General features: G+C 54.3%; 1 protein-coding gene across 2 annotated transcripts; it reads left to right on the plus strand.

Moving 5' to 3' along the window:
* Window positions 1–1,043: 1,043 nt before the first annotated feature.
* Window positions 1,044–21,764, plus strand: BIK (BCL2 interacting killer). Of its 2 annotated transcripts, XM_024240092.3 has the most exons (5): window positions 1,044–1,117; window positions 16,097–16,264; window positions 19,764–19,862; window positions 20,566–20,695; window positions 21,283–21,764. In XM_024240092.3, the coding sequence occupies exons 2-5, from the start codon at window positions 16,104–16,106 to the stop codon at window positions 21,355–21,357; spliced, it is 465 nt and encodes a 154-aa protein (XP_024095860.2). In that variant the 5' UTR covers window positions 1,044–1,117; window positions 16,097–16,103; the 3' UTR covers window positions 21,358–21,764. The 2 variants fall into 2 exon arrangements, with proteins under 2 accessions (XP_024095860.2, XP_054399729.2); XM_054543754.2 differs by lacking the exon at window positions 1,044–1,117 and having other exon boundaries at window positions 15,703–16,264.
* Window positions 21,765–22,288: the final 524 nt, after the last annotated feature.

Consider the following 22,288-nt stretch of genomic DNA (forward strand, 5'->3'; position numbering starts at 1 on the left):
AGGGGAAGTAATTACCCTAGAGGTGGGAAGAACAGAGTGAGGTACCCAACAGGTAGCAAACGACAGAGCTGGGGGAGGGGAACCCCTGCCCCTGCCCCTCCCCTAATCTCTGAGGGGATCAAGACAGAGGTAAACAAGCTTTGCTGTGCCCAGGACAATTGTTACTTTGTTATTCCAGGAGCGCTCTGCCTTCTCCCACCCCCAATATACCCCAGGGCTGGAGTTAGGTCCTATCCATCCCTGCGTGGCAGGCTGCTCACCCGCCCACCCCGCCTGGAACCTTTCCAATTTCTCTGTTCCCCCCCCGGGGGCTGTGGGGTCCGTCTCACCAGGTCTGCACCTGAGCCTTCTGCCCCCAATCCCTCCCAGTCCCGCCCGCCTCTCACGGACCCGGAGCCCGGACGGGAGGGGGAAGGCAGTGGGTGTGTGATGCAGCTGGAAGGCTGCGGACGGGCGGCAGTGGAGGGGCAACCCCCTGGCTTCGGGTGTGGATCACTGGATGCTGCCGCTAACCAAATGTGAACCTCGGTTTTCATATTCGTGAAATAGGCTTGAAAACACCTAAGTTCCAAAGCTGCCAGCGTAAGGAGCACACGTTTTTGAACGCTGGCTTCACGCTGTCATTTAAGTCATTTCGTCCTCTTGGAGCCTCGGTTTCCACGTGGGTAAAATGATCGTGAAAAAAAGCACCGAGGAGTACTTTGAGCTCGAAGGGAGGCCATCCGTGTAAAGGGCCAGATTCTGTCAATGGATCGATCCCCCCAATATTGATGGAAACCCCTGAGTGCACGCCCGTGCTGAGCGCAGGGGAAACAGCGACGCACGGGACAAAACAAGCTTGCAGAACAGCAGGGGGCAGAGAGGCTGTAAACAAGCCAACGGGCTGCACTTGTAGCGGTTCTGTTGCCAATGCCATTCAGACCCCAGTCCGGGATTCCGCGCTCGGGGTGCGAGAGGCCGCTCCCGGGGAGGGGCGGGACCCGGGCCGGGCCGGGCGGGGAGGGAGGGGCGGGAGGGGCGGGGCGCCCGGGCCTATTAGGTCCCGCGCCGGCAGCCGGGCCGCAGACACGAAGCCTCCCGGGTGGCTCACAAACGCTGCCAGCATCGCCGCCGCCAGGTGAGTGCCCCCGACCCTGCTGCCGCCCGCTGCTCCGCCCAGCTCGATCTCGGCGGTTAGCGCCCAGGCCGCGCCCCGGGTGCCGAGCGGCTGGAAGTGTGGGGACCCGTGCCAATGTTTTACCGCTCCAGCAAGTCGCTGGCGGGGCGACGTCTCGGGACTCAGGCTCCGAAACGTACCCTCTCTGTCCGGGGCTCCAGGTGCCCGACGGGCGATAGTGGCAGGCGCGGCCCCTGCGGGCCTCAGTCTGCGCGCCTGTGCAATGGGGTGGTCCCTCTGCGTCTCGCCGCGACGGCTGGACGCCCCATCACCGCCGCACAGTCCTCCAGTGCGGCTTCCGGGCACCGGGCTCAGATCTCTGGAGTCGTGCGGACCCGGCCAGAGCGCAGCGCGGCACCGCCAGCGCACGGCCGCGGCCGCACAACCCCGGTGCCCTTAAAAGAGGGAAGATGGCGTCGTGCCCGGTGCCGCCGGGACCGGCTCCCGGAGGCGCTGCGCACCTGAGGAAGGGCCGAGGAAAGGCTTCGTAACGGGACGCCCAGAAAGTCCGGAACAGGAACGTGCACACGGAGCGGCGCGCAGCCGCCCGCCCTCACTTGCCCACGCGCCCTGCACAGGTGCGCCCCAGACTGGGCGGGGACTAGAGCCCGGCTGGGGCGTGCGACCTTGTTTGATAAATTGGGGGTGCGCCCCTGTGGGTGACCCGAGAGGGGCCCCCCGCCTGCGGGGCGCGGTCACGACAAGGCTTGTGGGGTTCGGAGCTGGTCGTCGTCTGGGCTCTGGCCTCCTAAATGCGATCGCTTTCAAGCCCTTCATTGTCAGTTTTGCTAGAATGAGGCACTCGTGGGGTAGGACGTGGTTGTTGATGTTATTGTTGTAGCTCTCACTATTGTAACATTTTTGTTGCTGTTTTAACGCAGTGTTTACTGTGGCCTGGGAGCCCGAGCTTCGCAGGGAGGGTTGGTGTCAGCCTCATGTCCCCACATTAGGAGGGGCGCAGTCTGGTGGGCACTAGCGCCGGGAAGTTCTTAACATCTGTCTGCCCCTGGGAGCAGGAGGCCTCATTTTCCAGGTGGAGAAAGAGATATTTCAGTCCCAGGAGGCGCAGAAATGCCAGGGTTGTCTAGCTAGAAGCCAAGGGCCCTTTATGGAACCCAAGCCAAAACCTCTTTCCACTCTCCAGCCCTGTGGCCTCGGAAGGGCTACTCCATCTCTCTCAACCTCAGTTTATTCTGTTCACTCTGCAAAATGTATCCCTGAGGTTTCTGGCCAAGTGAAAGCCCCACTCAAGTTAGTAGCCTCCCTGGAGTTAAGACTTAACCCCGATTTCTACTTAATTTGGGCACGCCTTCGGAACAAGTTCTCAGGAATGGCACAGTTTGGGTGTTTTTTTGTTTCGTTTTGTTTTTTTGAAACAGGGCTTTGCTCTTGTTGCCCAGGCTGGAGTGCAGTGGCGTGATCTCAGCTCACTGCAACCTCTGCCTCCTGGGTTCAAACGGTTCTCCTGCCTCAGCCTCCCTAGTAGCTGGGATTACAGGCGCCCACCACGACACCCAGCTAATTTTTTGTATTTTTAGTAAGACGGGGTTTCACCATGTTGGCCAAGCTAGTCTCGAACTCCTGACCTCAGGCGATCCACCTGTCTCAGCCTCCCAAAGTGCTGGGATTACAGGTGTGACCCACCCTGCCCGGCTTAAGTGTTTAAATACTCCTGCCTCAGCCTCCCAAGGTGCCGGGATTACAGACATGAGCCCTTATGCCCAGCCCTTTTTTTTTTTAATTGTCTTAAGGATGTTAAGACTCAGATTCTCACACATTTGACTTGCGCCTGTAATCCTAGCACTTTGGGAGGCTGAGGCAGGAGGATTGCTTGAGCTCAGGAGACTAGCTCTGGGCTAGACCGGACTGGGTAACATGGTGAAACCCTGTCTCTACCAAAAGTACAAAAAATTAACTGGGCATGGTGGCATGTGCCTCTGGTCCCAGCTACTCAGGAGGCTGAGTTCAGAGGACTACCTGAGCTTGGAGGGGTTGAGGCTGCAGTGAACCCTGATCATGCCACTGCACTCTAGCCTGGGAGACAGAGTGAGACCCTGTCTGAAAAAAAGGAGCATTAGGCTGGGCACGGTGGCTCACATCTGTAATCCTAGCAATTTGGAAGGCCAAGGGAGATGGATCACCTGAGGTCAGGAGTTGTGAGACTAGCCTGGCCAACATGGCAAAACCAGTCTCTTTTAAAAATGCAAAAATTAGCCGGGCGTGGTGGAGTGTGTCTGTAATCCCAGCTACTTGGGAGGCTGAGGCAGGAGGAGAACTGCTTGAACCTGGGAGGCAGAGGTTGCACTGAGCTGAGATGACACCATTGCACTCCAGCCTGTGCCACACAGCGAGACTCTGTCAAAAGAAAACTTAAAAAAGCATCAAATGGTAGATCCTCAGTGTCTGTTACAGCTTGGGTACTCTATGGCTGGATAGAGAGGCTGCATAGATGTTAGTTATTGTAAGTTTTTTTTTTGAGACAGAGTTTCGCTCTTGTTGCCCAGGCTGGAGTGCAGTGTCTGGGAATTCAGGCATGAGCCACCTCGCCTGGCTCAAGATTCTTACACATTTGACTTACCTGTAATCCCAGCACTTTGGGAGGCTAAGGCGGGAGAATTGCTTGAACCCAGGAGGCAGAGATTGCAGTGAGCAGAGATGGTGCACTGCACTCAGCCTGGGCTAACATGAGACACCATCTCAAAAAAAAAAATTACGTCTTGTGTCACAGAGCTGCAAATAAACCAGAGACTACTAATAACAGTGTACTTTCTTTTTCCCCCCATTTCTGATCCCGTCTCAACGGAAGGATGTAATTGAGGAAGGGCTTGACTGGCCAGTGAGTCTTGACGCTGACACCACTGCTGGTGGTATTTTCCCCTCTCCCTGGAAAGCATCCTGTTTTTAGTGAACCTATTAAACGTGTAGACAATTAATGGCTTTTTGCTTCCCCTGCTGCAGACTTAGCGGATCCCATGAGATTTTGACTACCCTCTGTGCACAGAACAGTTTGAGCAGTATGGAGGAAGTCTCCGCACCAGTCTTACTGTTGGTGGTCACCAGGAAGCCGGCAGTGTGTCTGAACTGGACACATGTGGCCGCTTCCTAGCCTCCCTTTGTCCTGCCACTGGTTGGTTGGGGCTGGGCCCTGGGAGAAACATAGAATGTGAGCAAATCAGTCCCTGGCCCCTAAGTTCCTTGTTGGCCCCGAGGCAGGCAGGAGAGGGGCGGGCACAGAGGGCAGCTGATTTTCCTAGTGTCAATATTAGGATGTGACAATACAAAACACCACTGGGCCTCGCCAGGCACTGCATAGTAAACCTGTTTTTCTGGGGGTGGGACAGAACTTGGCACTCAGTTAGCCAGACTGAAAAGCCGTGCAGCGAAGAGAGAAAAGCTCACTTGTTCATTTGAGTGAGGGTCCCTGTCATTTTGGATATTTAAGATCAAGTATTCTTGACCCCCCCTCCCCGAGACGGAGTCTTGCTCTGTTGCCCAGGCTGGAGTGCAGTGGTGTGATCTCAGCTCACTGTAACCTCTGCCTCCCGGGTTCAGGTGATTCTCCTGCCTCAGCCTCCCGAGTAGCTGAGATTACAGGCACGTGCCACCATGCCAGGCTAATTTTTGTATTTTTAATAGAGATGGGGTTTCACCACGTTGGCCAGGTTGGTCTCGAACTCCTGACCTTGTGATCCACCCGCCTCAGCCTCCCAAAGTGCTGGGATTACAGGTGCGAGCCACCGTGCCTGGCCAAGAGATGACATTTATTGTGTGTGACAGTATCTTGGAGATTAGAGGCTCCCTTTCATGTGAGGGCAAAGAGCTACCTGATTCCAGGAAGAGCTGAAATTCCCTGTGCAGACAATGGCGCATCATGAAGATAAATCCGAGCTCGGACCGTGAGGTGCTCAGCACAGGTGTGTGCCTCACAGAGCAACAGGCTCACAGAATGAGAGCTGCCTCTTAGAGGGCACTTACTGTATACCATGCATGCAGCATTTCACCTCCTTCTCAGGGCTACATCTGCCCACAGGGCTTTCCCTCCTGCCCTTTAACAGAAGGTGATACTGTCCAGTCCAGGGTCTCCCAGCCAGGAACAGCCTGCCATCGTGAGCCCAGCGCCAGATTAACCCCTTCCCTCGTTCTCAGGATTTTGCAGTGAACTCTCAAGCTGTCTGCATCCTCTCACCGGCTTTCACTGGGTCCCTGCTCTGTTCTGGGGCCATGCAGGTTCCCGGCTGGCTGGGGCAGACACACAGGTAAACATTTAACGAGACCTTGATGGGCTGAGTGCCCAATCCAGGTCTGTTTACCCAAGGTGCTGGGACAACACAGATGAGGAGCATTTAATTCTGTCCTGGGGAGGGTGGGGAGGAAGTGACTTGTGCCTGAGCCCCAAGGAAGCAGCGAGTTCCCCGTGCCTGCCTGGGGGATGTTGGTAACAGAGGGGGGATGTAAAGGAGGAGTTGGGGTGTGAAGGGGCTGGGGTGCAAGTTCATAGGGGAGACCCAAACACTGAAGCAGAGCCCAGGGGCCGTACCTGCCTCTCAAGCCTCAGGGTAGGGGCCAGGGTGAGCAGTCTTCATATTCTTCAGCCTCAGCATTTCAGAACGTGTTTCATTTTTTTTTTTTAGATGGAGCCTTGCTCCCGTCACACAGGCTGGAGTGCAGTGGCGCGATCTCGGCTCACTGCAACCTCCACCTCCTGGGTTCAAGTGATTCTCCTTCCTCAGCCTCCCTAGTAGCTGGGATTACAGGCGTGCGCTACCACGCCTGGCTAATTTTTGTATTTTTAGTAGAGATAAGGTTTCGCCATGTTGGCCAGGATGGTTGTGAACTCCTGACCTCAGTTGATCCACCTGCCTCAACCTCCCAAAGTGCTAGGATTACAGGCGTGAGCCACCGCGCCTGGCCTATTTTTTATTTTTGAGTGGGTCTTGCTGTGTCGCCCAGGTTGGAGTGTGGTGGCACGATCTTGGCTCACTGCAACCTCTGCCTCTCAGGTTTAAGTGATTCTCCTGCCTTAGTCTCCCAAGTAGCTGGGACTGCAGGTGCCCGCCGCCACCGCGCCCGGCTGACTTTGGTATTTTTAGTAGAGACATTGTTTCACCATGTTGACCGGGGGGTCTTGAACTCCTGACTTTAGTTGATCCATCTGCCTTGACCTCCCAAAGTGCTGGGATTACAGGAGGGAGCCACCGCGCCTCGGCCCAGAACTTGTTTTAAATATGAACTTTTGAAACTTAACAACTGTAGACCCAGGTGGTGGCTTGGCATTCTCTGCTTGCCTCATGGTGATGAAAAGGCACAGGCTTCCCCTTTTCGGGGTCATTTCAAAATCAGTCAAGAGAATTATTAGTCTGTTAGACTTCCTCTACTGTTAGGATTATTTTTATAGGTGTTCAAACAGGAAAGGACATAGAATAAAATCTCCTCCCCTAATTTATTGATACAGGGTCTCACTCTGTCGTCCAGGCTGGAGTGCAGTGGCGCAGTCACAGCTCACTGCAGACTCAACCTCCTGGGCTCAAGTGATCCTCTCGCCTTGTCCTCTTAAAGTGCTGGGAGCCTCCAAAAGGCTAAACTGTGAGGTTGGGTAGGTTACATGTATTAAATGCATTTTTTTTTTTTTTGAGACAGTTTTGTTCTTGTCACCCAGGCTGGAGTGTGATGGCATAATCTCGGCTCACTACAACCTCTGCCTCCCAGGTTCAAGTGATTCTCCTGCCTCAGCCTCCCGAGTAGCTGGGATTACAGGTGCCCGCCACCATGGCCAGCTAATTTTTGTATTTTTAGTAGAGGTGGGGTTTCACCATGTTGGCCAGGATGGTCTCAATCTCCTAACCTCGTGATCCACCCGCCTCGGCCTCCCAAAGTGCTGGGATTACAGGCGTAAGCCACCATGCCCGGCCTGGTGAAACCCTGTCTTTACTAAAAATACAAGATTAGCCGGGTGTGGTGGCGTGCACCTGTAGTCCCAGGTACTTGGGAAGTTGAGGTGGAAAGATCACCTGAGCCCAGGGAGGTGGAGACTACAGTGAGCCATGTTCCTGCCACTGCACTCCAGCCTGGGTAACAGAGACCCTGTCTCGAAATAGTAATACTCCATATTGGGCCTCTCACAGGGGAATCTTAGGGGGAGCTGCAGCTCAGGGTGACTCCCATCTTGTCACTAGCCAGGTGACCCCTTCATTCTGGAGCCTTAGCTCTGAAAGCCCCAGGTGGGGGTGCCGTTTCAGACACCCCTTTTCCATTTCAAAGGCTCTGATTCTAGATCTTGAAGCCAGATGCGGCACTGGCACTCGGCTTCAGTTTCCACTGTGACGGACGGAGGTCTCCCAGGCCCAGCCCAGGCAGCCAAGCCCATCCTGGAATCAGAACACGCTGAGCACATTTTGTAGGGTGGCACCTTGTTATCCAAGTTACTAGCTACACATCAGTGTTTAAAGAGAAAAAAGTGAGCTTTCTTTTTTTTTTTCTTGAAACTTGAGAAAACAAGATACATACTACAGATTTTTTTTTCTTTTTTTCTTTTTCTTTTTTTTTTTTTTTTGAGACAGTCTCACTCTGTCGCCCAGGCTAGAGTGCGGTGGCGCGATCTTGGCTCACTGAAAGCTCTGCCTCCCGGGTTCACGCCATTCTCCTGCCTCAGCCTCCTGAGTAGCTGGGACTACAGGCGCCTGCCACCACGCCTAGCTAATTTTTTTTTTTGTATTTTTAGTAGAGAGGGCGTTTCACCATGTTAGACAGGATGCTCTCCATCTCCTGACCTTGTGATCCACCCGCCTCGGCCTCCCAGAGTGCTGGGATTACAGGCATGAGCCACCGCGCCTGGCTTTTTTTTTTTTTTTCTTAAAGAAAACTAAATGCATGTCTGCAGTGCGGTAGAGGTATCTATTTTTCATACTGTGGGGGAAAGTGTGCTGCTTTTTGGAGATGGACTGGAATGTCTGGTTTCTGTCCCTGGGCCCAGCGGCTACGCCTGTTTTCTGTAGAAGGTGCCATAGTGAGACCCGGGGCCACCCCTTCCTGCCTTGGTACCGTTTAGAGCTGGGAGCCTGTGGACTCCCGGACTGTTTCTGCCTCCTATTCAACCACTCTGATGTGGGGAGACAAAAAGCAATAGAACTTTGGGATAGTGTGGTGAAAACATTGATTTGAACTATTTTAGTAAAAGGAGTAACAAACAGGATTGTGATAGTGTATACTTTGAGCTAAAGGGCTCTGTGAGCCTCCAGAGAATAATAACTCATATTTATTTATTGAGCATTCACTCACGAGTACAGTGCCTGATTCATCTCATTTAATCTTCACAGCAACCCCAGAAGGTAGATTTTACTGAGGAGGAAACTGAGGCACAGAGAAGCTAGCTGCTTCCCCAAGAGTAGCCCATGTATGAGTGAAGCTGAGCAGACTGGCCCCAGAGCCCAAGCCCCCTACCTTTGCTGCCGCTGACGTTTCAGGGATGACGGTGTCAAGGGCCCTGATCCCCTTTACTCTTCTGGCAGGAAAGGAGAGAATGCTCCCCTTACACTGTCACTCTTACAACTTTTTTTTTTTTTTTTTTTGAGATGGAGTCTCACTCTGTCGCCCAGGCTGGAGTGCAGTGGTGATCTCGGCTCACTGCAGCCTCAGCCTCCCGGGTAGCTGGGACTACTGGTGCATGCTACCACGTCCGGCTGTCTTTTTGCATTTTTTAGTAGAGATGGGGTTTCACCGTGTTAGCCAAGATGGTCTCAATTTCCTGACCTCGTGATCTGCCTGCCTTGGCCTCCCAAAGTGCTAGGATTACAGGCGTGAACCACCGTGCCCAGGCCTCTTACACCTTTACCTCACAGATGTCCCCCAACTTTGATTTGATTCGATTGAGGATTCTTCACTGTATAGTAGTGCAAGCGTGGCACACAATCGGTTGAAACCACACGTTGAACACCCACCTGCACATCCATATTCTGCTCTTCACTGTCGGAGGCGGAGGCTGCAGTGAACCGAGATCACGCCACTGCACTCCAGCCTGGGCGACCAAGCGAGGCTCCCTCTCGAAGAAGAAAAAAAAAGGAAATTCCTTTCTTACTTCTCTCTCCCCTTTGGTGCTCCTCCCCTCTCCTCTCTAAATCTCCCTGCCTTCCTTCCTTTTTCCTAGCTAATTCTCCATTACTTATGGGAAGTAAATCCACCCACCCTCCCAAACTAAGCAGTTTTGGATATCTGCAGGTTCCTAACAGCGGGGTCTGGAGCCTGGGCTTCGCCAGTCAGGTAGTGAGTGAGTCATGATGTGGGGGACTGTGTACTTTGAGCTTCTTGAAATATAGCTTGGGCAATGTAAAACCCAAAAGATTAGCCGGGAGTGGTGGTGTGCGCCTGTAGTCCCAGCTACTTGGGAGACTGATGTGGGAGGATCACCTGAGCCTGGGAGGTGGAGAGACTGCCCTGAGCCATGACCTCGCCACTGTACTCCAGGCTGAGTGACAAAGCAAGACTCTGTCTCAAAAAAAAAAAAAAAAAAAAAAAAGAAAAAATATACCTTGAAGAAAACCATCAAACATCTCCATTTCATATATATATTATATATATATATTTTTTGTTGTTGTTGTTGTTGTTTGTTTTTTTTTTTGAGATGGAGTTTTTTGCTCTTGTCACCCAGGTTGGAGTATAATGGTGCGATCTCGGCTCACTGCAAACTCTGCCCAAGTTCAAGAGATTCTCCTGCCTCAGCCACCCAAGTAGCTGAATTACAGTCATGCGCCACCACACCTGGCTAATTTTTTTTGAAACGGGGTAGAGACGGAGTTTCACCATGTTAGTCAGGCTGGTCTTGAACTGACCTCGTGATCTGCCCACCTTGGCCTCCCAAAGTGCTGGGATTACAGGTGTAAGCCACCGCGGCCGGCCCATTTCATATATTTTTTAAAATTTTTATTGTTAATTTATTTTTAGAGAGGGGGTCTCGTCGTATTGCCCAGGCTGGTCTTGAACTGGGCTCGTGCGATGTGCCCACCTCGGCCTCCCGAAGGGCTGTGATGACAGCGCGGTGGTGCCTGCGATCTATGGTTTCAATTTTTCAGGGCTGCCAGGTCCATGCAGGGGTGTGTGTGGAATGCATCCCTAGAAATCAAAGGTCATGTGCGTGTGCGACTGGTGGATGCTGATTGTCACACTACCCTCCAGAAAGGCAGCAACATGTTCAGTCCACTGTGGCGTCCTGAGCTGTGAGTGGCCTCTGGTCTCCTCTCTTCTAAGGCTGTTGATTGTGTTAACCAGCTTTTATGGAGCCCCTGCTAGGTGGTGGAAAATGGGCAGTAGTGTATGTTTTCATCCTCTCAGCAGCCCTGGAGGCCCGGCTGTTTCTGCAAGGCTCAGAGGTGAGCTGGTTGTTCTGCCTCACACAGCAGGGGCCGAGCAGGGGGTGGAACTGAGGTCCAGCCTGGCTGCAGGCTCAGGGCGTTTCCTGCTGGGTTGCACTGGAGTTGTGTGTGCTCTGAGGGCTTTGCGTCACCCCACCCTCATGGTCCAGGGCCAGCCTGTGACTGGGAGGGTTGCAGGTGGAAGACTGGACCAGGGTTTTCTAGCTGGTCCCACTCAGCTGGCCCTCCCTGTGACCCCAGCGTGGCCCCTGACCCTCTCGGTTTGCCTGCCTGTGAAACAGGAAGTGTCAGATCCCCCCTGCTTGGCTTTGACAGGACCGGGTGAGGTCAGGAGAGTCTGAGGGTCCCCTACCAGGAGTTCGACCTCACCCTCAGGTCCAGCCCCACCCACCTCTGCCCCTAACCCCGCTCTGACACTCCTGCAGCCTCAGCCCTTGAACACCTGCTGAGGGCTGTGCAGGACACATCTCTACTTGCTTGTGCTTCTGCGCAACCTGGGAGGGGCTTGGGAGGTAGATGGCGTTTCCCCATCTTTCAGATGAGCCATAGGCGAGCTGTTGAGTGCAGAGCTGTTCACCAAATGCAGGCTGCTCCGTCCAGAACCTGCCCTCCCTCCCACTGTGAGCCCTGCAGGTGCCCTCAAGGCCGTGGGTGTGGCACTCTTTTCCGCACATACTAGATTTGCATCCTAACCTCTTAGGGTAAAATAGGGCTTCTGACTGGCGCCTGGTGTTTCCACTGGTGAGTGTGTAGGAGGCTAAGTGCGGGCTGTAGCCTGGGTGGGGACACATGGCTAGGTGTGTCTTCCTTCACCAAAGAAGGGTTTCAACTACTCATTTGCAAGTTTGCTGGAAAAAAAAGATAATAAAAACCAGTCCAGTTTCCTGGATCTGCAGCTGCAGTGACCTCACAGTGGGTCCTCTGGGAATAGATTGCCTTCATGTCTTCAGTCAACAAACATATGTCTGCTCTATGCCAGGCCTTGGGCTGAGAACCAGAAACTGATAAGAGCAGCAGCTCCTCTCTTAGCGGTTTACTCTGTGCCGGATCATTTCATCCCCACAACAGTCCTGTGCAATAGGTGTTACTAGTATCTCCATTCTAATTTTTTTTTTCTGATATGGAGTCTTGCCCTGTAGCCCAGCCTGGAGTGCAGTGGTCAGCTGGAGCCAGAGGGGAGCAGAGACAGGGGCTGCAGGACCCCCAGGAGGCCCCCAAGCAGACTCTGAGGGTCCAAGAAGGTGATGCCTGAATAGGCCAGCCTCATACCCCCCATCCTCTCAGTACTTTGGGAGGCCCAGGTGGGAGTTGAAGCCAGGAGTTCCGAGACAAGCCTGGGCAACAAAGCAAGACCCTATCTCTGCAGCAATTCTATAAAAATGAGCCAGGTGCAGTGGTACATACCTGTCGAGTTACCCTGGAGGATGAGGTGGGATGATTACCTGAGCCCAGGAGTTTGAGGCTGTAGTGAGCTATGATCAGGCCACTGCACTCCAGCCTGGGCAAAAGGGTGAGACCCTGTCTGTGGAAAAAAATAAAATAAAATTTAATTTTTAAAAAAGGACCAATAGGCATAGGCATGGGCCAGTCTGAGGTTGGCTGGTGAGCTCTGCACATTTGAAGATTTTGGAGGCATGGCAGGACCAGGCACCATCCATGGAAAGCGTACTTGAGTGTAGTTAGAGCGGGAACCAAGATTGGGGTGGCAGGGCCACAGGGGGAGGGCCTGTTAGTGAATGTGGCACAAACCCCCACTTTTTTTTTTGAGACAAGTCTTGCTCTGTCACCCAGGCTGGAGTGCAATGGCGTGATCTCGGCTCACTGCAACTTCTGCCTCCCGGATTCAAGTGATTCTCCTGCTTCAGCCTCCCAAGTAGCTGGGATTACAGGCGAGCGCCACCACACCTGGTTAATTTTTGTATTTCTAGTGGAGATGGCATTTCACCACGTTAGCCAGGCTAGTCTCAAACTCCTAAGCTCAGGTGATCCACCTGCCTCCACCTCTCAAAGTGCTGGGATTTCAGGTGTGAGCCGCACTGCACCAGGCCAGGTCTAGGGAGCCGAACAGAGCAGTGACAGGGTCAGGGTTGAGGCTGCTACCTTGAGATTAGGTTGGAGAGAGCTCCACTGAAGGCTGGAGACCAGTAAGGCATTCAGAGCTGGTGCCAGGTAGGAGCTGACAGGACTGGGCCTCCCTTGGGCTGGTGGGGTGGCCAGGAGAGACCAGAGCAGGAGGTTGCTGCTGCAAGGACCCTCCTGGGCAGGCTCCCCACCGTCCACTGCCTGGCTCCACACTTTTCCCATGCAGATCTGCGCCCTAAGGCCGGCCTAGGCCCGGTTGGTGATGGGATCTTTGCCATTCATATCAAGTCAATCTTAGGGCCTGGGCCCAGAGGCCAGATGGTTAAAGGTTCAGATTAGGTCACTTCTTTGTGGTAGAGGGTAATGGGTATTTAATAAGTTAATCCAAAGTGCTGTAATCCCAGTACTTTGGGAGGCTGAGGCTGTAATCCCAGTACTTTGGATCACTTGAGATCAGGAGTTGAGACCAGCCTGGCCAACATGGTAAAACCCTGACTCTACTAAAAATACAAAAATTAGCCGGGTGTGGTGGCATGTGCCTGTAATCCCAGTTACCTGGGAGTCTGAGGCAGGAGAATCACTTGAACCTGGGAGGCGGAGGTTGCAGCTGAGCTGAGATCACACCACTGCACTCCAGCCTGGGCAATAGTGAGACTGTCTCACAAACAAACAAACAAAAAACTACCACCAACAAAAACACAATAGATGGGGAAACTGAGGCTGGTGCAGGAAGGGTTGGGCTAGGGTATCAACCTAAGGTGAGACGTGGTCCTGGGTCTACTCAGATGGGGAGCTTGGCAGGGTGGGGAGCTTGAAAGGGTCTTGCAGGCAGAGCGTGGGTGACTGACTCCTCAGGTAGGCCTGACCTGCACTCTGTTGCAGACCCTGGACAGCGTAGCCCACTCTGGTGACTGGGGCCTTCTTCCTATCTGGTGCCTAAGGATTCTGGGAATGCCTGATGGGTAAGGGGGCTGTGGGGACGGTGGGTCAAGGCGAGGCTCGGTGCAGCTCACAGCTCAGCTCACAGTGAGCTGAGGTTCCACTGTCGCTCTGGCTGTGCAGGGCATGGAGGTACTGGGGTCTCCAGGAGCACAGAGCAGGAGACTGCCTTTTCGAGGGGAAGGGAAAGGGGGGAAAAGCAAACAAGGGCTGGAGCTGCTTTCCTAGGGAAATGCCATTTGCATAGACACGCAAGGCAGCTGGAAGTTCTGGACACAGTTCTTCTAAGGCCACCTTAACACGCACACTGCTGGCCATCTATACAATGTAAAACATCTCATCTGTGAAATCTTATTTTTTCTTTTTGAGTCAGAATCTAGCTCTGCCTCCCAGGTTCAAGCTGGGATTACAGGCATATGTCACCATGCCTTGGCTAATTTTGTATTTTTATTAGAGGCGGGGTTTTACCATGTTGGCCAGGCTGGTCTCAAACTCCTGACCTCAGGTGATCCGCCCGTCTCAGCCTCCCAAAGTGCTGGGATTACAGGCGTGAGCCACCGCACCTGGCCCATCCATCTCCGTTGAATGCTCAAGTCGTGAGCACACACTTGTACCTAGGCCTGTGGGAGGGCGGCCCTGTGGGTCCTGCCTGCCATCAGTTCTCTCTCGCCTGGGAGGCAGGGAGACTTGGAGCTCTGTCTGTCCCTTCTTGGTTTAGTCATGAACTTCTCTAAGCCTCAGTGTCCTGTGTGAACAAACAGTTCAGTGAGATGGTGGGAGGGCGGAGTGTCCTATCAGCAGGCATGGGGAATTAAAAATTAAGAACACTCAGGGCATTATGGTAAGAAAATAATGAGTTGAAGCATAAAGGTAATGGTTAGTGCCAACTTCCTCCCGGCGTGCCAGGCCCTGTTCAAAGTACATGAAGGAGTTCCTTATTTCGTCTTCCCAATAGCCCAGGGCGGGGCTCTCAGACCATGAAACCCATTTCACAGGTGGAGAAATTGACACACTGCTGCTAACTGCCAGAGCCGGGCTTTGAACTAGGCCATTAGATTCCCGTGCCACAGTCATCGTCATTATCATCATCTGCATCTAAGGCTGTTTGGTACCCTCTGGGGTAAATGTGGGGTACATGATGGTGAATCAGGTCACAGAACCCTTCTCTGCCATCATGATGAAACATTTATTGACGTGGGAATTCGCAATGATAATAGGAAGGCCTTTGGTGGCAAAGAACAGAAAACTCAGTGAATGGTGATGAGGACACATTTGGGTTCATTTTTCTTACACACAGTTGGAGGAGACAGCTCAGCGACACCCTCAGGCCTGGCCGCTCTCTGCCTCCCCGCTCTGTTCTTCTTGGCCAGCCCCTGCAGCTCTGTCTTTGAAGGAGCTGCCCTGGCTGTGTCTACTCCCTGGCATCCAACCCCTGCCTCCAGCCTCTGAGCCCTCATTGACCAGAACTGGGTTACACGGTTGTCACCAGCTGCAAGGGATGCTGGGAAGCTGAGGGAGACGAGGGCCATGGTTGGCTTAGATGAATGAGGATGCAGGGCCACCCTGAAGAAAATTGGGGTTCTATCAGCAAGGAGCCAAGTGGAATGGATATTGGAGAGGTAAATAGCATCTGCCAGTAAAGAAGGGTGTAAAACACTGTATGGGGTGATCCTATTTGTGAAGATAGATGTGTGACGCGCACACGTGTTTAGGAAAAACACTAGAAGAATTAGCGATGGTCTCTCTGGGAATGGGGATTGTGATACGTTTTTCTCATGCTGCCTCTCTGCCTTTCTTCTCAAGAGAAACAGCAGACACCAAAGAACACGTGTAGCCTCCTGTTAAGTGGTACAGAGGAATCGCCCTGCAGCCTGGCTCTGTCCCCTGTGTTGACAGCAGGTGCCTGGGTTTTCTGCTTTGACAGGTTCTTGAGGGCTGGTGTCCGAGGAGAACGTCTAATATTTATTTATACTCTGATTTTGTTTCACAGAGAAGAAAAAGGCCAGGCGTGGTGGCTCACGTCTAATCCCAGCACTTTGGGAGGCTGAGGTGGGGTGGATCACTTTGAGGTCAGGAGTTCAAGACCAGCCTGGCCAACATGGTGAAACCCCCATCTTTACTAAAAATACAAAATAATTAGCCAGGCATAGTGGCTCATGCCTGTAGTCCCAGCTACTCGGGAGGCTGAGGCAGGAGAATTGCTTGAACCCAGGAGGCGGAGGTTGCAGTGAGCCAAGATTGTGCCACTGCCCTCCAGCCTGGGCGACAAAGCAAGACTCAGTATCCAAAAACAAAGAAAGAAAGAAAGGGCCCTTGTGAATCATCTTCAAGTCCCTCCCTTCCAAGAACAGAGATGCTAGGCGACTTGCCCAGAGGCACACAACCAGCATGTAGCAGGATTCATGCCTATGGGAGCTGGGGTTGGGGGATATTGACGGCTTTAGCGGATCAAAAGTGCGGGTGAGTAAGGCTATGCAATCTGGGGGTCATCCTGTGAGAGAGCCCCCAGACTGCTCAGTTCTTAGGGGTCCAGTCATATGCTGTCTTTTTGCCCCAGAGGAGAAATGTCTGAAGTAAGACCTATCTCCAGAGACATCCTGATGGAGACCCTCCTGTATGAGCAGCTCCTGGAACCCCCGACCATGGAGGTTCTTGGCGTGACTGACTCTGAAGAGGACCTGGACCCTATGGAGGACTTCAGTCCTTTGGAGTGCATGGAGGGCAGGTAGGTCCCCATGGCCTGCCCTACCCTATGCCTGATAGTGACTTCAGGGGTGGGCTGGATGAGCAGACCTTCTGTGAGTCGGGGAGCGCCTGCAGATGCCTCCCAGGCAGGGCCTCCGAGAGGAAGATTTCTTGGATGTGGGCATGGAGGCTTCTGCCCTGGGAGCGGCTTCACTTGGCTGCCCCACCCTCCCCTGATACCAGCTCACAGACCCCTGGACAGCCAGCATGTTCACGGTCTCAAGATCAACCTGGGGCCACTGGCTGTCAAAATGGCACAGTGTTTGGGCCTCAGGGAGCTAGACAGGCCCTTAGCGACCTGCTGAGTACATCAAGGCCTCTTGAAGGAGGTGGCTCTGTTGCCAGAAAGGGGACCCGATCCAGATCCCAAGAGAGGGTTCTTAGATCTCAAGCAAGAAAGAATTTGGGCCACACGCAGTGGCTTGCACCTGTAATCCTAGCACTTAGGGAGGCTGAGGCAGGCGGATCACTTGAGGTCAGGAGTTCGAGACCAGCCTGGCCAACATGGCAAAACCCCGTCTCTACTAAAAATACAAAAAGTAGCTGGGCCTGGTGGCACATGTCTGTAGTCCCAGCTAGTTGGGAGGCTGAGGCAGGAGAATCTCTTGAACCCAGGAGGCAGAGGTTGCAGTGAGCCAAGGTTGCAAAAATGCACTCCAGCCTGGGCAACAGAGCGAGACTCCATCTCAAAAAAAGAAAACCTACTCTATAGGCAGAGCAGCAGCATGGGCTGCTCAACTGAATATACTTATAGTTATTTCCTGATTACAAGCTAAACAAGGGGTGGATTCTTCATGAGTTTCCGGGTAAGGGGTGGGCAGTTCCAGGAACTGAGGATTCCTCCTCCTTTTAGACAATACAGGGCAACTTCCTGACGTTGCCGTGGCATTTGTAAACTGTCGTGGCACTGGTGGGAGTGACTCCAACATGCTAATATAGTTGGTGCACAATGAATAGTGAGGATGACTAGAGGTCACTTTTGTGGCCATTCTTGGCTTTGGTGGGCTTTGGCTGGCATCTTTGCCGAATCCTGTTCTATCAGCAGGATCTTTGTAACCTGTATCTTATGCTGATGTCCTATCTCATCCTGTGACTTAGAATTCCTAGCCTCCTGGGAATGCAACCCAGTAGGTCTCAGCCTTTTGTTACCCAGCCCCTATTCAAGATGGAGTCACTCTGGTTCAACTGCCTCTGATGGCTCTCATTTTAGAAAACCGGAACCGGGCCAGGCGCTGTGGCTCATACCTGTAATCCCAGCATTTTGGGAGGCTGAGGTGGGCGGATCACCTGAGGTTGGGAGTTCGAGACTAGCCTGGCCAACATGGTGAAACCCAATCTCTACTAAAAATACAAATATTACCCAGGTATGGGGCTGGGGGCGGGGGAACAGGCGCCTATAGTCCTAGCTACTCAGGAGGCTGAGGCAGGAAAATCACTTGAACCCAGGAGGTGGAGGTTGCAGTGAGCCCTGAGATCGCACCACTGCACTCCAGCCTGGGTAACAGAGTAAGACTCCGTCTCACAAAAAAAGAGAAAGAGAAAAGAAGGAAAAAAGAAAGAAAACCAAAACCTGTGGAAGAGCCTGAGGAGGCCATGCAGTTCCTGGTCTCGGCTTCAAAGAATCACTGAGGCATGAAGAAGGGATCTTCCTCAGACTGACAAGGCCCCTGGAGGCACAGGATTTGCCTGGGGTTTCAGGGGCCAAGGTCCAGTAGGACCTGACCCTTGCACTCTGCCAGCTGCACCCAGCTATGTCCAGCACACCCGGCCATCCCAGCGGCAGGAAGGACCCGCACTTTTTTTTTTTTTTTTTTTTGAGACAGAGTCTGTGTCACCCAGGCTGGAGTGCAGTGGCATGATCTTGGCGGCTCACTGCAACCTCCACTTCCCGGGTTCAAGTGATGTTCCTGCCTCAGCCTCCTGAGTAGCTGGGAGTGCAGGCGTGCACCACCATGCCCGGCTTTTTTTTTTTTTTTTTTGAGACGGAGTCTCGCTGTGTCGCCCAGGCTGGAGTACAGTGGCATGATCTCTGCTCACCACAAGCTCCGCCTCCCTGGTTTACACCATTCTCCTGCCTCAGCCTCCTGAGTAGTTGGGACTACAGGCGCCTGCCACCACATCCGGCTAATTTTTTCTATTTTTAGTAGAGATAGGGTTTCATCATGTTAGCCAGGATGGTCTCGATCTCCTGACCTCATGATCCGCCTGCCTCGGCCTCTCAAAAATTGCTGGGATTACAGGTGTGAGCCACCACGCCCGGCCAGGACTGGCACTTTCATTCTTCCCCTGGTACAGATGACGAACATGAAGGCCCAGGAGCAGCTGACCTCAGTAGTTTCTACCCTGAGCCTGGAAGAGAACGGTCAGGCCTGACCTGGGCTGTTGCTTTCTGCTGGGGAATCCTGGCTCTGATGTGGCACCTCCCACAGGCCAGGGACCAGCTCCAGGTTCCACAGGATTCTTTTCTGCTCAGGATTTTTTTTTTCAGCCTCAGGATTTTTAGTCATTAAGGATTGGGCTGGCTGGGATTTTAGAACTGGAGGCACCTGTCCATTAATGGACAAGGTTGGAGGACATGAAGCCTGGGGCAGTGTTTTCCTGAGGTTCCCCAGGGTAACAGGAGGTAGGACCACAGCCCCTAACCCTGATTGCCAGCCCACACCTGTACCCCTCCCACCCGCATCCCCTTCAGGTAGGGAATGTAGGCCCAGGGCATTGGCAGGTCAGGTGGGTGGGGCCAGGGCCCAGGCCCAGCCTCAGCTCTGGGCCCCTAGGAGTTCCACTTCCCTGGGAATTCCCCCGGTGTAGTCACTGGGATGGAATGCACACAGGTCCCTGGTAGAGGCCCAGACCAGCAAGCTGGGAGGGTGGGGAGTGTCTTAGTCTTAGTGTGGGAGTGAATGCGGGTGGGGTGTAAGATCAAGGATGTGGTTTAGTGGGGGGCCCACTAGGGGCTTCTTAGTCCCCCCATTCTGAGAGGGGTGGTGCCAGCAGGGCTGGTTTCAGGATTGGGACCAGGACACAGGTCTTAGAGCCCCCTCACCTCCCACAAAGGAAGGTAAGCTGCAACCCCTGTGGGAAGGGGGCTTAGCCATCCGGGGGACTCAGCACCCCCAGACCTGTCCATTCCCCTTGGCCAGCCTCAGCCATCCAGGGGCTCAGCACCCCCAGACCTGCCTGTTCCCCTTGTCCACCATTTCCACCAAAGCCCACAGGTGGGCCTGCCCCAGGATTCTTTTTGAAATAGCTTGCACCTCTGGGACCACCCACGGATGGGACCTCGAAGGTATCTCTCAATCAAAGTGGGAGCCGGAGGAGGGATACAGGGAGGCCCACTCACTGCCTGCCCTGAATCTGACACCATCTCTTATCCTCTGGGCCACTCCCAGCTGCACACAATCCGTTGGCTGGGTGGGTCCAGGTGCGTGTGGCCTCCACGGCACAGCCACACCCCTGACTCCTGTGTGTGCTCCCTGCAGTGACGCGTTGGCCTTGCGGCTGGCCTGCATCGGGGACGAGATGGACGTGAGCCTCAGGGCCCCGCACCGGGCCCAGCTCCCCGAGGTGGCCATGCACAGGTAGCCGGCCTATGCCCTATGCCTCTACAACCTGGGGAGGGGCCCTGAGCGGTGGGTGGAGGCCCTGAACACAGCATAGGGCTGGGCCCCGAGGAAGCTCTGCGGGGCATGTGCCCTGACACTCTGGGGCTGTACTGAAACCCTTGGCTGCTTCCCACACCTCCCCTGGGAGCCCCCAGCTCCTGGCACTCGCCCCCTGCCACCTGTCCCTGGCATTCCTGGGCAACAAAGCAGAGCCCAGGGCCCTTTTCTCTCTTGCCGTCCTCATCGAGCCCAGATGGTACATTTCCACCGTGGTCTGAAAAGGAGGTGCTACGTGAGCTCGGATCCTAGACCCTGGGGGCTGGGCCTCTCAGCTAGTCTCCGGTGGGGGAACAGAGTGGGCAGTGGCTTGCGAGGGCCCTGTAGAATGGGGGTTTATTTTCCATGTGGCCAGCTCTGGAAGACAGGGCCAAACACCTGGTGGGCTGGCGGGTGGCTGGCTGGCGGAGGAAGCAGGAAATCGGAATGAATTTGACCACAAACAGCCCATACCACACGGCCCCTGCAGGTGGAGGCGCCCACAGAAAGGGCCCCGGGTGGCTGTGGGGTGCGAGGGCACAGGCCCCTGCTCCCCACAGCTGTGATGGTGTCATCTAAGTACAGGCTGCCCCTACCTGTTCCTACAGTAATGACTTTGTCCCCCCATCCTCTTTGTCTGTAGCCTGGGTCTGGCTTTCATCTACGACCAGACTGAGGACATCAGGGATGTTCTTAGAAGTTTCACGGACGGTTTCACCACCCTTAAGGAAAACATAATGAGGTTCTGGAGCTCCCTGAACCCCGGGTCCTGGGTAAGAGCCTTGAGATTCCTGACCCTGACTTGCGCTGTGGCCAGTGGGGGCTGTCAGAGCCGCTCCTCGGGGCGCCACAGTTCCCACCTGTCCCTATCATCTTCTGTGTCACCTGTGTCCACATCTGCCTGGTCCCATGGGCTTTTGGGTTTGAGATTCCTGGTTGTGAGTGCACAAACCAGTGCATGGTCCTGGGTCTCCCTCTGGCCCGAGAGCCTTCAGCTGGCAGGCAGGACTCTGGTCTCCCGGCCAGGGCAGGGGCCTCCCTCAGCAGCCTTCCTGGTAGCCGGGTCCCGTGGCGCCCACTCTGCACCGCCCACCACCAGGGCAGCTGACCACCCTCACCTGTGTCCACCGGGTGTCTTTGCCTGTGTCCCGCAGACTGGCAGGCCCAGGCCACGCTGGCCTCTCTGGCCATGTCCTCAGGGCCACTTTCCCCCTCTCCTGAACTCCTTCCTTCTCTGGTACCCTGGAGCTCCTTCCCAGTCCCCACGTCCCTGGGCTTCCCCTTGGCACTCCGCTGTCACCCATCTGGCCCCATTGCTGGGGCCTGCCCCGAGCCTGACTCCTCTGCTTTGCTCCCACAGGTGTCCCGCGAACAGGTGCTGCTGGCGCTGCTGCTGTTGCTGCTCAGCGGGGGCCTGCACCTGCTGCTCAAGTGAGGCCCCGGCGTCTCAGGGCGGGGCTGGCCCCACCCCCGTGACTGCTGCCCTGGAGGTGGCGGCCTGCTGCTGTTGTCTTTTTAACTGTTTTCTCATGATGCCTTTTTATATTTAAACTCTGAGATAGTGCTGGAACACTGCTGAGGTTTTATACTCAGGTTTTTGGGGTTTTTTTTATTCCAGTTTTCGTTTTTTCTAAGAGATGAATTCCTATGGCTCTGAAATTGTTGCCTGTTAACTATGGCCTGTGCCCAGGAAGAGCCATTCACTCCTGCCCCTTCCCACACGGCAGGTAGCAGGGGGAGTGCTGGTCACACCCCTGTGTGATGTGTGATGCCCTGGGCAAAGAATCTACTGGAATAGATTCCGAGGAGCAGGAGTGCTCAATAAAATGTTGGTTTCCAGCAGTCTCTGGTCCTCTCTGGGGGGTTGGTAGCACCAGCACGAGCTTCCTCTTGCCCCAGGGAGGCACATGTGTTGGTGGGGAGGACAGGGCCTGTGTGCTCCTAATCAGATCCTTCCCTGCAAACAGTGACTGCAAATGCTGCCTTGGTTTGGCCCGACGGTTTGCCTTCTCCCTTGTCCTGGTCTGTGTCCTAAAATCCACTGTTGGGGGTTATTTCCTTTGGGCTTTCAGTTCCTCTTTAGGGGATGCCTGTCTCTCCCTGCACAGACTCCCCGCCAGAGGGATGCAGCCGTGGCTCCGCTCACAGGGAGAGGTGTGGTGGGGATGGGGGAGCAGGACAAGGGGCACCAGGGGCAGGAGGGCCAGGCCCCTGCTTTGTACCTTTGTAGGCTTGGTACCTGCCCTGGGCCTTGGCCTCGTGCCATTTGTAGACCCCACCAGGCCTCCCTCCCAGGACATGGGCTCTGTGTCTGCCTTCCACCCCAAATGTCAAAGCTGGGCTGGGCCGGCCACCATCCTCCAGCC

The sequence above is a fragment of the Pongo abelii genome, chromosome 23, assembly GCF_028885655.2.
Source record: "Pongo abelii isolate AG06213 chromosome 23, NHGRI_mPonAbe1-v2.0_pri, whole genome shotgun sequence".
NCBI classification, from domain to species: Eukaryota; Metazoa; Chordata; class Mammalia; order Primates; family Hominidae; genus Pongo; species Pongo abelii.

Coding starts and splice junctions, on each gene's coding strand:
- BIK (XM_054543754.2), top strand. CDS start 16,077: ATGCTGTCTTTTTGCCCCAGAGGAGAAATGTCTGAAGTAAGACCTATC. Junction 19,863..20,565: donor CCCGAGGTGGCCATGCACAG/GTAGCCGGCCTA, acceptor CTTTGTCTGTAG/CCTGGGTCTGGCTTTCATCT. Junction 20,696..21,282: donor CCCTGAACCCCGGGTCCTGG/GTAAGAGCCTTG, acceptor TTGCTCCCACAG/GTGTCCCGCGAACAGGTGCT.